At 38.9% G+C, this 17,124-nt stretch overlaps 2 protein-coding genes across 2 annotated transcripts; both read left to right on the top strand.

The window, feature by feature from the left end:
* Nucleotides 1-456: 456 nt before the first annotated feature.
* Nucleotides 457-1,545, top strand: LOC103927750 (DNA-directed RNA polymerase I subunit 1). Its single transcript, XM_009336691.3, has 3 exons — nucleotides 457-602; nucleotides 772-947; nucleotides 1,342-1,545. The coding sequence occupies exons 1-3, from the start codon at nucleotides 588-590 to the stop codon at nucleotides 1,463-1,465; spliced, it is 315 nt and encodes a 104-aa protein (XP_009334966.1). The 5' UTR covers nucleotides 457-587; the 3' UTR covers nucleotides 1,466-1,545.
* Nucleotides 1,546-12,298: 10,753 nt separating this feature from the next.
* Nucleotides 12,299-15,497, top strand: LOC103927752 (DNA-directed RNA polymerase I subunit 1-like). The gene is made up of 5 exons (XM_048576420.1): nucleotides 12,299-12,407; nucleotides 13,308-13,335; nucleotides 13,604-13,671; nucleotides 13,893-14,398; nucleotides 14,674-15,497. The coding sequence occupies exons 1-5, from the start codon at nucleotides 12,299-12,301 to the stop codon at nucleotides 14,812-14,814; spliced, it is 852 nt and encodes a 283-aa protein (XP_048432377.1). The 3' UTR covers nucleotides 14,815-15,497.
* The last annotated feature ends 1,627 nt before the right edge of the window (nucleotides 15,498-17,124 follow it).

The raw sequence follows: 17,124 nt of genomic DNA, 5'->3' as shown, positions 1-17,124 counted from the left end.
TAGGTGGAAGAAAATCCGGAGAGGATTCATTTCCAAAAAAAAATCACAAAGAGCATCTTCCCCAAAGTTGTTAAATCTTAGGTGGAGATGTCGCTGTGCATATTTTAGATAAAAAATCTTTCTAACAAAAAAATTATTTATTCTTTACTTGTGAATGAGAGGTCTTATGTTCGATTCTCGTCAAAAGCAAATTTAAACCCTATTATTACTAACTAAAGCTAAGTCACTGATTCTCTTAATATACATAATATTGTTTAGGCAAAAAAAAAAAAAAAAAAAAAAGAACAGGATTTGGCTGTTGAAAAATTAGCAGCAGCCCCTATTAATGACCAATCACAGTTAAACACGTGTCTAAATTGTTGATTTTTTACTTACAATTTGAATATGTATCTAGCTGTGATTGGTTGGCTGATTTTTTTCAGCTGCGAAGTTCTTTCCAAAAAAAAAAAGCAAATGTCAAATTTATTTTTATTTAATTTTAATGGTAGATCTTTAAACCCACTCTCTCTCTCAAATCAAACGTTCCTCTCTTCTCTTCTTCCTCAGCCGCGGGCCATCTTATTCCTTCACAGTTCGCCGCAGTTGCCATGGCTTACTCAGAGGTACTCTCTCTCTCTCTCTCTCTCTCTCTCTCTCTCTCTCTCTCAAATACGTGTGTAAACGTATTACATTCGAATTTTGATTCAGTGGGTCGTGGTGTTTCTGCGTTGAGTATAATGGGAAAGCTTAATTCTTCTGTAATTTATCTGAAAATCCGACCTTTTGTCGCAGGTTCCGACGGCGTCAACGGAGGCGATTAAGTTTGCTTTCTTATCTGACGAGGAGGTGCGACAGCACAGCTCTCTGAGGGTTACCGACCCATCTTTCCTTACTCAATTAGGAAACCCCGTGGCCGGTGGGCTATACGATAAGGCACTGGGCCCAATTGATTACAAACCCGGCGAAAGGTAACACCATTTTTCGTGCCAGTCTTTGCATTATTTTCTTGTTCGTTTGTTAGCTTCATTGTTTGGATTTGTACTCTGTAAATACATAATTCAAATGGGGGTGCGTTTTATCTTGTAATTTTAGTTTTTACCAAGTATGTAAAGAGGGAATAAGGAATGTGGAACGGAGAACGACGATGGGACATGGTGGGAGGAATGGGGGAGAAATGAAGGAGATTATATGAAATAAAAACTTGAAAGTGAACACAACTTAAAATTGTTTTCAGTTTTTGGTTTTTAGTTTTCATTTCGACATTTTGTGTGTCACTCCATATACATTCCTTTAACATTTCTTCTACCGTCATTCCTTCACCATTCGTCATGTTGATTGATTTAGCTCTTCACTTTTATGCAGTTGCGGAACATGTGGTGAGAAGTCACGTAATTGCCCGGGTCATTGTGGTCATATTGACCTTGCTTTGCCAGTTTATAATCCCTTGCTGTTCAATACTCTTTACAAACTTCTACAAAGAATGTGATTCTTCTGCTACCATTTTCGGACAGACCGAACACTTGTAATTGAACTTTGATGAAATAAAATTTGTTTCTTGAGGCCATAGTCTTTTGTGCCGTTCCTTAATTTCATTGCATTCAGAAGTTTATACAGGGATCATTTCTGCCCTAATTTTCCCATTCTCTTCTGTGCTATTTTTGGTTGATTAAGGTTGAGAAAGCTGTTTCCCAATTAAAACTCATAATGGAAGGTGACGTTGTTGGGGCTAAAATGTTAGATTCTGACTCACCTAGTGAATATTCAGACTGCAATGAGGGAGATAGTCACAATGACAAGCGTGCAAAGCAGCAAAGATGGACTTCTTTTCAGTTTACAGAGCTAATGTCTGTTTTTGAAAAGGCTTTGCCGAAACAAGGGAAGGACTGCAACAACTGCCAGGCAAAGAATCCCAAAATCAGCGAACCTACTTTTGGATGGTTTCAAATGGTATGATTTTCCATCCTTAGTGCTTGAAGCTGCTAGAGGAGTTATGAATTATCTGGTAGCATCTGCTTAAATAGTTTTTAAAAGAGAAGCATGCTTATTTTACTTTTAAACTCATGGTCAAAAGATCGTATATGAAAATTTTACTTATAATTTTTGTTTTGTGAGTCTTATCAGTCACTTTTCCAAAGTTTAATGATTGCCTTATGAACTTTTCTCAACACACAAAATTGTCAATACTGGCGGAATGGAAAGTGGGACAAAATTTTTGGCTTATAGTAAATTACGCTTTTTGTCTACCCTATTCAGCATATGATAAAATTGTGTCAACCAAGCCTATGAGAGAATTTTTTTTATTTTATTTTTTTTCCCATAATGTTTGCAAATTTAGGTTTATAGTCTTATCCCTAGGCAGCAATGTCCTTGGAAATATATCTCTTAGGTTATTGTTCTTCATTTTTAGGTTTGTGTTCTTTTTCTTATTGATTATCTATACTTCTAGTGTTTTTGTTTAAAAAACCGCACACTCGACCTTGTTCTTTAATGTAACCAACGGCAATAGACTAAACTAGCAAATATAGAAAACTTAGAAACACACAAGACTTATACTGGTTCGGCAAAACTTTTGCCTACGTCCAGTTGTGATTTCTCTAGGTAGAGAAATCACCGCTCCTTTGATTAATAATAGAGAATTACAAAACTTTTGCATAACCCTAGAACTTATCTCTCTCTCTTGTCTCGACTGTTACAGTTTTTTCTCTCACAGATATATGCCTTACCATAACCTATTTATAGGCATAGTTTCGGCTTACATGTCCCAAGGCTAATTGAATTCCTATTCTAAAAGGATTAGGAAAATACACTTATCCAAATCCAAATAGACTTCTAGAAATCCAAACCTAAATTGAATAAGGAAAACTAAAATTCTTTCCCAAACCTTCTAGGACAAGAATCAGTAAACCTCTAATTTTCCCTAAAACAATCCTAAACCAACTAGGACACTTTGACAAGCCAAAAAACCTAACAATCTCCACCTTGGTGAGTGAAACCAAGTCTTTATCGTTGCACCCCAAAGTATCTTTGAACCTTCTTGAAGTAGCTCTGGAAATCTTCAAGAGTCTTCACCCTGGCAATCTTCTTCTTGCCTCATTGCACCTCAAGTGAGGAGGTGCTCTACTTTAATCAATCAACAAGATTCATCAAGTTCAAGCAATGCTTGAACTTCTTGGCCGGCACTATCTTTGTAAGGAAATCTGAGGCATTGTCATCCGTATGAATCTTTTCAATCCAAATCTCCTTAGACTCCACCCAATCTCTGATTTTGTGATACCTTGCTTCAATGTGCTTTGATCTTCTAGAAAAAACCTAATTATCTGCCAAGTGAATGGAACTTTTGTTAGGATTTTGGCTCGTCAAATATGTCCTAGTTGGTTTAGGATTGTTTTAGGAAAATTAGAGGTATATCGATTCTTGTCCTATAAGGATTAGGAAAGAATTTCAGTTTTCCTTATTCAATTTAGGTTTGGATTTCTAGAAGTCTATTTGGATTTGGATAAGTGTAATTTCCTAGTCCACTTAGAAATAGGAATTCAATCAGCATTGGGACATGTAAGCCTACCCTATGCCTATAAATAGGGTGCGGCAAGACTTATTTTTAAGAGGGAGAAAAACTGTGGCAACCAAGACAAGAGAGTGAGATTAGTTCTAGGGTTTTGCAAAAGTTTTGTAATCTCTATTATTAATCAAAGGAGCGGTGATTTCTCTACCTAGAGAAATCACAACTGGATGTAGGAAAAAGTTCTGCCGAACCAGTATAATTCTTGTGTGTCTCTAAGTTTTCTAATATTTGCTAGTTTAGTCTATTGTCATTGGTTACATCAAAGAACAAGGTCTAGTGTGCAGGTATTTTCAACAACTTTGACTATCACACTTTAGCTTCACACAATCTTGACTGATTCCCATTTGACTTACCAAGCCACTAAGCCAAATTGCTTCCTTTCTTGCTTCGGCCAATGCAATATACTCTGCCTCTGTGGTCGACAAAGTTGTAACTAGTTGTAGTAGTGCCCTCCAATTGATTGGTCCTCCTACGCATGCAAACACATAACCAGAAGTTGACCTTCTCTTGTCTAGGTCCCCTGCATAATCGGCATCCACATATCCTAACACCCCTGCATTTTCTTTTTGCTTCTCAAACATAATCCTTTGTCGCCAAGAACCCTTCAAATAATGCAAAATCCACTTGACTGCATCCCAATGTTGCTTTCCTGGATTTGCCATGTATTTGAAAACGACACTAATTGCTTGAACTATGTCGGGACGTGTGCATACCATTGCATACATAAGGCAGCCCATGACATTAGCATAAGGCACCTTCTCCATTACTTGTTGCTCTTCCTCGAACTTAGGACATTGTTGCCCACTTAACCTGAAGTGAGCCGCCAAAGAAGTTTTGAAACTACCTTTGCTTCTTGCATGTTGAACTTCTCAAGAACCTTCTGAATATGCTTGGCTTGTGATATCCAGATCCTTCCAGCAATCCTATCTCTTTGAATTTTCATGCCAAGGATCTTCTATGCAGCACCTAGATCCTTCATGGAAACTCCTTGCTCAACATCTTCTTCAAGTCTTGAAATGCAATTAGCATGTCATCTACATATAGCAATAGCAGTATGATCATCCTATCTTGGAACACATGATAGTACATGCAACAATCATATAAACATCTTGTAAAATTGATTTTCAGCATGAAGGAATCAAACCTCTTGTACCACTGCCTTGGAGATTGTTTCAGGCCATACAGGGACTTCCTTAGCTGACATACTAGGTTCTCTTTCCCATATTCAACAAACCTTTCTGGTTGAGCCATGAAAATTGTCTCCTCTAGATCCCCATGAAGAAATGCTGTCTTCAGATCCATTTGCTCAATCTCCATGTCATGCTGAGCTGCCATTGCTAAAAACAATATGATAGAAGTATACTTGACTACAAGTGAAAAGATCTCATCATACTCCACCCCTTCCTTTTGTGAGTACCCCTTAGCCACGAGCCTCGCTTTGAATCTCACGACATCTTGTTCATGTAGTCATTCCTTTTCCTTAAATACCCACTTACATCCAACTAGCTTTATGTCTTTGGGCTTAGGAACCAACTCCCAATCAGAGTTCTTGTAAAGAGACTCCGTTTCTTTTGTCATAGCACTTATCCAACTATCTCGCTCATCACTTGCTATAGCTTCTCAATAAGTAGTCAGATCTCCTTGACTAATGTTAAGACCATAATTAACTTCGTCTTGGTCAAACCCAATCCTGTCAGGTTTCTTCTTGTTCCGATTAGGTTTGTCTAGTGCTATGCATCTTTGGAATGAAGGTTGATTGTTGGTTGGAGTTTGAACCCTTTGGGATGTCTGGCGGATTAGAGTGCCTTCAATCTGCCTTGTTTCTTGCTCTACTTGATTCCTAACTGGTGAACGATGTTGATGCTCTTCTTCTTTCTCAAAACCATCAGATTCGGCCTCTTGCTCGATTTGTTTCACCTAAGCTTCTTCTTCATCTAAACTGATTAACGGAATCTTTGTTGCTTCAATTTCAGCATTGTCCTTCTCCCTACTGCTGTCAACTTTATTCAGAGGCATTATTCTCATCAAAGACAACGTCTCGGCTGACAACCTTTTTCCTGTTGTTGATATCCCAAAGCTTGAAACCCTTAACTCCTTTCTCAAAACCGAAGAATATGCAATGTGTAGACTTCGGTTTGAGCTTGGACCTTTCATCACTTGAAATATGTGCATAAGCACTACAGCTGAACACCCTGAGCTTGAAATAGTCCACTGGCTTCTCAGACCATACCTTTTCTGCACTCTTAAAACCGAGAACTGTAGATGGTGATCTGTAAACAGCTTATGTCCAAAAATTATCAAGCAATCCTGCATGAAATTGCATGCTCCTCTCTCTCTCCATGAGAGTTCGGTTCATCCTCTCAGCAGCTCCATTTTGTTGAGGATTCTTTATTGTGAAGTGCCTTATGATGCCTTCCTGCTTGCAGTAATCGGTAAACTCATTACTTGTATTGTCACTTCTTAGGTACTTGATCTTTCTTCCAGTTTGATTCTCGGTTTCTGTTTTCCATTCCTTGAACTTTGCAAAAACCTCGGATTTCTGCTTCATGAAAAATAAACCCAAACCATCCTAGAAAAATCATCCATGAAAGTAACAAAATACCTGCCTCCACCATTTGATTTAGTTGGTGCAGGACCGCAAATATCTGAGTGAATATAGTTGAGTTGCTCCTTGCTTTAGTTATCTGTACTGCTACTTGCAAATGATACCTTTCTTTGCTTCCTGAGAACACAGTATTCACAAAAGTCCAGTTTGCAAGATGACACGCCTTCCAACAGGCCTTACTTGTGTAATTCTTGTAACTCCTTCTGGCTTATGTGCCCGAGCCTATGATGCCAGAGTTCAGTCTTGTCTTCTCTACTTTGATTTACAGAAACAGCTGCTCCCTCGATTATAGTGGTCCCAATTAACTTATACAACTTATTGGGTTGTAGGTCACCCCGCATTACCACTAGCAATCCTTTGGTTACCCTGAGTTTTCCTTTTTTAGACTTGTACTGATAACCAGCCTCATCTAAAGTACCCAAGGAAATCAAATTCTTTCTTAATCTAGGGACATACCTAACATTCCCCAAAGCTCGTATCATCCCATCGAACATTCTGATTCGAACAGTGCCAATTCCTCTTACAGGACATGAAGAATCGTCCCCCATTAAGACTTCCCCGTTGCCGACTTCCTTGTAAGTATTGAACCATTCTCTTATTGCACACATAGGAAAAGTGCATCTGGTATCCAAAATCCAATTTGTGAAAGCCTTGGAACTCGATGTTACTGAAAGAAGCTCCCTGTTATTAGGGAAAATGACAAGTCACCCATTTCAATTACTGTTAAATAGTCTGTTATCTCTAAATGTAATTAGCTGTGCTAATGCTTGTGATTAGTTAGACATGTTATAAGGTAGGTAGTTAAGGGGTATCTTTGTAAATAGCCAAAGGCTATATATATGTCTTCACAGTGTACAAAATAATTAATTCAGAAATATAATTGTAAAGCTTACAGAGGAAGTTTCCAGTTTCTATATGGTATCACGCCGTTTCTGCTTCACAGCATCGATCCTTCCGCTTCCTCGACTCGATCGATTTTTCTGTTCTTCTCCTCTGATTATTCAGTTTCTCTTCTCCGATCTTTCTTGCATCATCATCTTTGCAAGCTATGGCGGCGCAATCATCTTCGCCACCACTTGAATCGTCTTCTCCGTCGATTCAAAACCCTAATTCCTCTAGAAATCCAAGTCCTCTGAGTTCCTACACCTCTCTTACGGTCCACAACATCGGCAGCATGGTGCCGATCAAGCTGAAAAGATCGAACTATCTGCCATGGCGTGCGTTGTTTGGCCCAATTCTACGGCGCTACAAGCTTCTTGGAATCATTGATGGCACTGACGTATGTCCATCGCCATTCCTACCTGATCGTAGCATTAATCCTACCTTTGAGGAATGGTACGAAAAAGATCAAAATCTTTTGATCTGGTTCAATTCCACACTTTCTGAGGAAATCATCCCCTTCACGGTTGGTGTTTCTTCGTCTCACAAACTCTGGTTGAAGCTTGAACAGAGATTTGGTGGAATTTCAGAGGCTCATATTCATCAATTACGGTCGCGTCTCCAATTTGTTCAGAAAGGATCTCACTCCATCTCCAAGTATCTTCAAGAAATTAAGGAAATCTCAGACTCCTTGCAAGCTGCTAGTGCCACCGTTTCTGATCGCGACTTAATTGCAGCCACACTTCATGGCTTGCCTGATGATTTTGAGTCCTTCATTGACTCAATCATGCTTTGATTGTCCTCTACATCTCTTGATGAACTCCATGGTCTTCTTCTCACTAAAGAATTGTCCATGGCTCGACGCAAAACTATCAGTTCATCCTCTGCTGCTGAACCTTTTCAAGCCTTCTCGGTGTACTCTCAGCCCCCTTTGCTACCCACTCCTTCTGTGTTTGCTGCTCAGTACCAATCTTCATCCTGGCAACAATCAAAATCTGCAAATCGTGGCAAACATAACAGAGGCCATTCCTTCTCTCACAGAGGCAATCGCAATTTCCAAATGAACCGTGGAAATTACTCCAACATTCGTGGAAATCGTAACTATCAAGGCCCTCGTCATCCTCAAGGCTCTTCCCATTTCAAAGTTCCCTGTCAAATCTGTGGTTCTAACAGTCATGAGGTTCTTGATTGTTTTGATCACATGAATCCTGACATATGTGGTCGGATTCCTCCAGCTAAACTAGCTGCTATGTATGTCAATCAATCTGCCAAACCAGCTCAGCCTTGGTTGATTGACTCGGGTGCGACTTCTCACATTACTAATGATGTTGCCAACATTTCTTCTCCCACTCCCTATATTGGTGAAGATAAAGTGTATATTAGTGATGGTAAAGGTCTTTCTATTCATCATATTGGTTCATCTGCCTTGCATAGTCCTCATACTTCTTTTAAGCTGTAGAATGTTTTACACGTTCCCTACATGAAACATAATCTCTTGTCTGCTTATCAGTTTCTCAAAGATAATAATTGTTCATTGACTCTTGACCCTTATGGATCCACTGTCAAGGATCATATTTCGGGGAAGATCCTTTTGCGGGAACCCGTTAGAGATGGATTCTACCCTCTTCAAGGCTCCAGCACTTCTTCACTTTCTTCTCCCTTATCTCTGATCAGTGTCAAGGCTCCTGGCAAAGTTTGGCACCGACGCTTGGGTCATCCATCCTCATCTATTTTCAGAAGGGTAATTTCTACTAATAAACTGGCCTTACAAGGCACGTCTACTATTGATTTCTTCTGCTCAGATTGTGCACTTGCCAAGAATCATAAGCTTCCTTTTGGAATTTCTTCTTCAACAACAAATCACAGTCTTCAACTTCTGCACTGTGATCTGTGGGGTCCAGCATCTGTTATCTCCAACAGTGGTTTAAAATACTATTTGCTCATTGTTGATGACTTTAGCAAATATAGCTGGTTCTTTCCTTTGAAGTCCAAGTCAGATGTCTTTTCTACATTTGTTGTCTTCAAATCTTATGTAGAAAATTTACTTGGAAATAAAATCAAAGTTTTGCGTTCAGATTCAGGGGGTGAATTCACCAGTACCTCTTTTGCTTCCTTTCTCAGTACACATGGCATTTTTCACCAATTTAGCTGTCCACATACTCCTGAACAGAATAGTTGTGCTGAGAAAAAACACAGGCATCTTGTTGAGACAACTCGTACTTTGCTAGTTGCTTCTCATGTTCCTCATATATTTTGGGTTGAAGCCTTCTCCACTGCCATCTATCTCATTAATCGGCTTCTCATCTCTTGTATTTCCTCATCACCATGGGAATTATTATTCAAGCAACCCCCAGATTACTCTAAACTCAAAGTGTTTGGTTGCCAATGCTTCCCTTGGCTCCAACCCTATGTTCACAGCAAATTAGATGCCAAGAGCAAACGTTGCATCTTTCTTGGATATAGCCTTCAACACAAAGGCTATAGTTGTCTTGATCCCCTCACCACTAGAATTTACATCTCCAGACATGTTGTCTTTGATGAAAGTACTTATCCTTTTCAATCACTGCAGCCTCCCTATTTCTGTCCCAATCCATCATCACTAGCAAGCTCTTCCTCTTTGGATTTTTATTTTGAGAAATATATTCCCCATCTCTCCACTAGCCGTGCACCATCTATTCCACATGTTTCTACTTCTGCCTCTGATTCTCCACATCCTTCTTCTTCTCAACCCATTTCAGTCCCTGCTACTTCCAGTTCTGACTTTATTTCAGAATCCTCCACCTTACCCTTCAGTCAGTCCAATCATCCTCCTATTCCTCTTAATTCTCATCCAATGATCACAAGATCCAAGGCTAGCATTTATTAATCTACACCTCATGCCTATGCAGCAACTAAGCATCCTCTTCCTGTTGACATTGATTATGTTCCCAGTACATACCTGCAAGCTTCTAAGCATGCTCATTGGCGAGCTGCAATGCAAGATGAGTATAATGCATTGATCTCTACTGGTACTTGGTCCATTGTCCCCTCTCATCCTTCCCAAAATGTAGTTGGATGTAAATGGGTGTTTCGAGTTAAGAAAAAGGCTGATGGCACCATTGACAGATATAAGGCTGATGGCACCATCAACAAGAAGGCATTGACTTCCAAGAGACCTTTAGTCCAGTTGCTAAGCCAGTTACAATTCGGATCTTACTCACTCTTGCTGTCCAACATAACTGGTTTCTCAATCAATTGGATATAAGCAATGTCTTTCTTCATGGTGACTTAAAGGAGGATGTCTACATGCAACAACCTCCCGGGTTTGTTGATCCCAATTCTCCTACTTCAGTTTGCAAGTTGAAGAAATCCCTATATGGACTAAAACAAGCTCCTTGAGCTTGGTTTGATAAACTCTTTCAAGCTCTTCATTCTCTTGGGTTTCAACAATCTTCATCTAATGCCTCCTTGTTTGTTCTCCATGGTCCTCATTTAGTTATTGTTCTTGTGTATGTTGATGACATTCTAGTAACCGGTTCTCACTCACAAATCTGTCAACAGTTTATCACACAACTCAGTTCTCAGTTTCCAGTAAAGGATCTTGGTCCTTTACACTACTTCTTGGGCTTAGAAGTACACAGATCCTCCCACAGCATTTTTGTTCATCAATCCAAGTACTTACTTGATCTTCTTAAGAAAACACACATGGAGGGTGCCAAACCGTGCTGCACACCCCTTAGTTCCACAAAATTAGATAACAGTGGGCCTCTCTTGTCCAACCCCACTGAATATCGTTCTATTGTTGGGGGATTACAATACCTCACTTGGACTAGACTGGATCTCGCTTTTGCTGTCAACCAGATCTGCCAATTCATGCATGCTCCCAAGGAACAACATCTTCAGGCAGCTAAACGAGTTCTCCGATTTCTTAAAGGTTCTCTTTCCCACGGTTTATTGTTCACAAAGGGTTCAACCCATCTTTCAGCGTACTCTGATGCTGATTGGGCTGGCTGCACTTTTGATAGAAGATCTACCAGTGGCTATTGTGTGTTCTTAGGCTCTAATCTCATTAGCTGGAGTGCTAAGAAACAAAGTATTGTTGCCCGGTCATCTACAGAGGCTGAATATCGCTCCTTAGCTCATACAGCTGCTGAACTTACTTGGGTTTGCAAAATCCTCAGAGATCTTCACTTCCCTATCCCTACACTTTGGTGTGACAACATCTCAGCCATCTCCCTAGCATCTAATCCTGTTTTTCATGCTTGTACAAAGCATGTTGAGATTGATTACCACTATATTCGAGAATTGGTTCTAGCTAATCTTCTCAAAGTTCAGTATGTTTGCAATGCAGACCAATTAGCTGATCTTCACACCAAGTCCTTATCCAAAAGTCGATTTCAGTTCCTGTGCTTCAAGCTTCCCATTGGAATCTGTTCTGATTCCCCTTCTAGCTTGAGGGGGTGTATTAGGGAAAATGACAAGTCACCCATTTCAGTTACTGTTAAATAGTCTGTTATCTCTAAATGTAATTAGCTGTACTAATGCTTGTGATTAGTTAGACCTGTTATAAGGTAGGTAGTTAAGGGGTATCTTTGTAAATAGCCAAAGGCTATATATATGTCTTCACAGTGTACAAAATAATTAATTCAGAAATATAATTGTAAAGCTTACAGAGGAAGTTTCTAGTTTCTATACCTGTCACTCTCATGCTCGGTGACTGCACTAGTTGAACTTGAGCTTCCTTCCATCTTGGCTTTCTTCTCTTTCCAAATCTTGTAGTTCCTTTTCCAATGATCGGCTGAACCACATTCAAAGCAGCCTTCTTTTCCTTTTTCTTCTTGGATTTTGACCTTCCTCTGTTGCCGGTTTTCTCTTCCTTTGTCTATTCTTGCCTCCTCTCCTTGCCTTTGGCATAAAGGCCTTGAGAGCTTTTGATTATATCTAGTTTAGCATATGACTAAAGAGCTTGAATTATGTCTTCAAGTTTGAGGGACTCTTTTCCAAACATTAGAGTTTGAAAATGCTTGAAAGACGAAGGTAGAGACCTCAGCAAGATGATAGCCATATCACATCTTATAAGTTTCTTCAACCTTCTAAAGATTAGCTATGCAATTCTGGAACCTGCATACATGATCTTCAATATCACCTCCTACTTCTAGTCGAAGCCTGAATGGTTCATCCTTAAGAAAAAGTTTATTGGACACGGTTTTGCCCATATAAACATTCTCCAACTTTTCCCATGCTTCTTGGGCAGTCATCTTTTCGATGATGTGTGACTGAACTGATCTTGTGAGATGGATCTCGATGGAACTCTTGGCCTTCTTGAGAACCTTTGTCCATGCTGCTCTGTCATGTTTGCCGGCTTCTCACCATCGAGTGCATCATCCAAATCCTACTGTATCAGTACGTTCTTCATCATCCTTTGCCAGTCCGTGAAGTCATCATTGCCATCAAAGGGCTTTAAAGAAGGTCCTAGATCCGCATTCATCTTCCCTTTTGACATCGTAGAACACCTTGAACCTATCCCTTATACCAATTGTTGAAAAAACTGCACACTAGACCTTGTTCTTTAATGTAACCAACGACATTAGACTAAACTAGCAAATATAGAAAACTTAGAAACACACAAGACTTATACTGGTTCGGCAGAACTTTTGCCTACATCCAGTGGTGATTTCTCTAGGTATGGATAGTTTTGGATTAATTGTGCATCGTTGAATCTAGTTAGGCTCATCAAACATGTATTCATGCTTTTTTTTTTTTTTTTTTTCCTATTCTTTTCTTGTAATTCACATTTTCAGTTAACTTGATGTTAGAAAATCTAGTTGGCTTGGTTTCATGCCTTCTAAGGGCGTCCACAGTAGGCCGGAAAAGTGTGTGATACCAATATACTAAACTCATAGGAATCACACTTCTTTAGTGGGCCAGAAAATTTGAGTGTGATACCAATTTATTGAACTCATGAGGTCAATATGTTCTCATGAATATATCATACCCATGAATGTGGTACCAATATATTGAACTCACACTAGTGTAGTAGGAAGGAAAGGGGGCTTTGGTACTAAGTCGATGTGATGTATTGAAATTGTTTTGGTTTGTTTGGATGGAGAGAAATAGGAGATTTCTTAAAGGCCTACGTTAGAAGATCTAGGGAGAGTTTGTTTTTGGGATTCTTCAGGGGCTTCAGTTTCTTTAAATTTTAAGGACTTGTGCTATTTATTTATTCTAACTGGGATGCCGTCAATTAGTTTTGTCCTTTTGTTTTGTTTCTGTTGGGTCCTGTTTTGCTGTCTCTTTTGGTAGGTCTGGGGTTCACCCTGCCCCCTGTGTTGTATGTCTTTCTCTTTTTAATGAATTTTGAGTTTTTATAAATAAAGAAAATAAGATTGTATTGTTATTATGCTTCTTGTTATTGTTGCTGAACCCTGCTGTGATTGTGTTATCCAATTGTTGAACCCTGCTGTGATTGTGTTATCCAATTGTTGAACTTTAATGATTTACATGTCCTCTTGTTTTTTGTCACTTGGAAACGTTTATAGACAGTACGGCGACCATGTGTTGTATTTATGGACTTTGAACCACTGTATTGTTATATGCAGCGAGGAAGCTCAGCATCTAGCTGATAAGCTGAAGAAGATCACTGTGGCAGACTTAATGGAGTACGGAAGTTACTTTGTTGCCGTATGTCCTTCAGGGTCTTGAAACTTGCCGTATTTATAAACTTAAAATGAAACTCCACATACCTGAACATCTTCAAAACATCGTTCAAGATATATCAGAAGATTGGGACGAAATCCTGGAGGTTATGTTTGTTAGGGTGATGGAAGATGCCATACAAAGTCATGTGCTCTTGCTTTCTAAAATTAGTGGTATAAAAAAATGTCACAGATACACCACAAAAGGGATCAGATGAGACGGATGAAAATATTTCTAAAAGCAGACATCAACATCAGGAAGAAGACGACAACAATGATGGTGCAGATGATGGTGAAGGGGCTGAGGATTTTGGTCTGGATGCACAGAAGCGAAAGCTGCAAGCTTTTGATGAGATGGACTATGAAGATGGATGTGAAGATGAGGTGAGAGATGGGGATCTGACAGATAGAGATGAAGTTGAAAATAATGAGGAGAATGATGTTGAAAATGGTCAGTATGATGCACTTGGGGTCGTAGATGCTATCGATGAAAAGTCTGAAAGTCCTTTAGAAGAAGCTGGGGACCTGCCTAAGCCCAAGTCAAAGGAGATGAACAAATCAGGAGCCACAATTAAAAAGAAGGTCAGAGCACAGTTAGTAAGAAAACAGACTGACAGGTCAATATTTGTGTCAGCAAACGGGTTCCACTTTGAGGTCCATTTTAAATTTACGGATGAACCTCGTATTTTGCTGGCTCAGGTATGTTCAGTTTTACTCTTCCTCTTAATTTCATTAGAAAACTTGCCTACATAACACACGCAGCCGTCACCACTTATTGCCATTACCTAACATTGGATTCTTCCATCAACTTAAACATTGTCATAAGTTATAGAAATTTTAAAACAGCACCTCCAAAATTGTGTCAACTTATGAGTAAAATTACGATTTGATGTGATGTTCGGAGTCCCTATTTATTTTATTGTTATACATTCTCTTTCAGCCGTGTTGAAAGCCGTTTGAATTATGTTATGTAGATTGCTCAGCAGACAGCCCAGAAGGTTTGTATGCAAAGATCTGGCAATGTTGCTGACTGCAAACAAATTACTTGTGACAAAAATCAAGTCCTCTTATATGGAAAGGATCCTGAGAATAAACAAAGCTATTCATCCAAGTAAAAAAAAAGGAGACGGCAGCTCTTCAGACCACTGGAGTGGATTTCCGTACATTTTGGAAATTGCAAGATGTTCTTGATGTCAGGTATTTATATTCCAATAACATACATGCTATGCTGAACACTTACGGAGTAGAAGCCGCCAGGGAAACCATCATCAGAGAAATTGTGAATGTTTTCAAGTCTTACGGGATATCCGTCAACATTAGGCACCTTACGCTCATAGCTGAGTCTACATGACTCATACGGGTGGTTATCGTCCAATGAATAGATTTGGAGGCATCGCTTGGGACGGCTTCTAAGTTCATTGTGGAAGCAGCATACCATGGACAGACGGATGACTTGGAAACCCCGTCCGCTAGGATCTGTCTTGGATTGCCAGTCAAGGTGGGTACTGGATGTTTTGATTTGGTGCAGAAGATAGAGGTTTAGCGTAGCTCTTTTGTTATTTGACGTCTTTCTCCCGAACGTACTTTCCCATTTTTGGTGTAGTGGAAACAACAATCTTGGTTTTGTAGGTTTACTTTGGTTTCGATTTCGTCCGTATGGTTTCAATTGTCGAAATAATTGAAATCAAATTGACGACATATCGGTCATAACAATGACACAATGATGATATAACGAGGATGTGCTGAAAATGAATCAGTTCAGCTACCAAATGTTAATAATGGATCAAAGCTTTCATCATTTCTTAACACATTTCTTAAGAGCTTTTGAAAATAATTTTCTTTAAGACTCAAAAACTTATTTGGTATGAGATTTAAAATTGTTTTAAAACTAAGAACTTAAATTGAACAAAAAGATCCAAAGAGGGGGTTGGAGGAGAGGGAGAAAGAGGAGGAAAGAAGGAAAGAGAGGATCGGAGGTGAGAGATAGAAAGGAGAGAATTGGAGGAGATAGAGAAAAGGAGAGAGAAAGGAGAAAAAAGAGAGGAGAGATAAGAAAAGAAAGATTTGGAGTAAGAGGGGAGGAGAGAAAAAAGAAATTAGTGGCCTTTAAGTTTAAAAACTCTAAAATGTTGTAATTCACATGCCATTCATTGTGGATGGCCACCTATCCTACTACCAATCTACTGTTCATCCCACCACAATTTTGTCTAAAGCCTTGTCTATAAAATGGATGAGAAGGAGAGCAAATATACACAGATAGACATACGGCTAGTAGAGGAAGAAGAGAGGAGATAATAGAAAGAGTTATCTTTGTAATGTTATTATTCCATATTATAATGAAAGCACCATTGCTACCTCGAGGACGTACTCGAGTCACACTGACTGTAGAGAAACCTCGTAAATTTTGTGTCTTATTTATTTATTTATTTCATTGCACATATCGTCAGTTTTACAACACATTATTAGCACGAGAAGCTCTCGTGTCAGTGGAAAGCACAAAGCCACAAATCCTGTTCACCTATGTTGCCTGGAATCTCACAGATAAGAAAATCTTTTCATTTCATCATAAAATTTGTGTACTACTGATTTCCCTGAAGCAAATATATATATATATATATATATATATATATGTTGTTGTATGACTGTATATCATCCTTTGTAGAAGCAAATAAATACAGACTCAATATTTGTAGAGAATCTGACAACCATCTAAACGGCCTCAAAACTCCAACTTGCAGACCTCGGATTGAAATACTTTCCTCTTCAAAGTTGTTCGTACGCCTAGTACCTACAACATATCAAAGTTTCAGAAAATTCCAACGGTGCGATCATCCCAGATGCCTAAAATATCAAACCAGTTTCCAATTTCCGCAGAAAATTGGGCAGGCACCTTATGAGTACCAAAACTCCATTTCAGTAGCTCAGATCGAAATTATTTCTTCACAAAAGTTGTTCGGTATCCTCTTATCCAAATCATACTAAAATTCGAGCTAAATCTAATGGTTTGATCTCCAAAACTTATAGGAACTGTTTCGACTTTTTCGAAATTCACTGGAGGAGGAACAACAATTGGAACTTATTGTTACTATTACTTCCAGAGTAACTAAAAGGACTTAGAGTTGTGAAATGAAAAATAAAATAAAAAGAAGTGGGAGACCAAGAAAAAGAAAAAGCAAAAGATGAGGACTTAATCATTGCATTTTCTATTTTGTCATATTTATGTGCATGGTGTTGGTTTAAAGCCCTATCACAAGTTCGATGTATTTATAGTGGGTAGAATTATTACCTTTTGCTTTAAAGCTTTGATATTTATGTGAATGATGCTGAATCAAAGCCCTTATCATAAGTTTTATTTACTTAAAAGCAATTTATTTACCATGGCTGGAATTACCGCCTATTGCTTTAATTTATGTATTGTACTTCTT

Source organism: the organism of the source record quoted next, unplaced genomic scaffold (assembly GCF_019419815.1).
Source record: "Pyrus x bretschneideri cultivar Hongxiangsu unplaced genomic scaffold, Pyrus_bretschneideri_v1 Contig9, whole genome shotgun sequence".
Taxonomy (NCBI): Eukaryota; Viridiplantae; Streptophyta; class Magnoliopsida; order Rosales; family Rosaceae; genus Pyrus; species Pyrus x bretschneideri.
Note: the sequence above shows the minus strand (reverse complement) of the source record. Positions and strands in the feature narration are given on the sequence as shown.

Coding starts and splice junctions, on each gene's coding strand:
- LOC103927750 (XM_009336691.3), top strand. Junction 948..1,341: donor GATTACAAACCCGGCGAAAG/GTAACACCATTT, acceptor ACTTTTATGCAG/TTGCGGAACATGTGGTGAGA.
- LOC103927752 (XM_048576420.1), top strand. CDS start 12,299: ATGGATCTCGATGGAACTCTTGGCCTTCTTGAGAACCTTTGTCCATGC. Junction 13,336..13,603: donor TTCACCCTGCCCCCTGTGTT/GTATGTCTTTCT, acceptor TGTTATATGCAG/CGAGGAAGCTCAGCATCTAG. Junction 14,399..14,673: donor CTCGTATTTTGCTGGCTCAG/GTATGTTCAGTT, acceptor TATGTTATGTAG/ATTGCTCAGCAGACAGCCCA.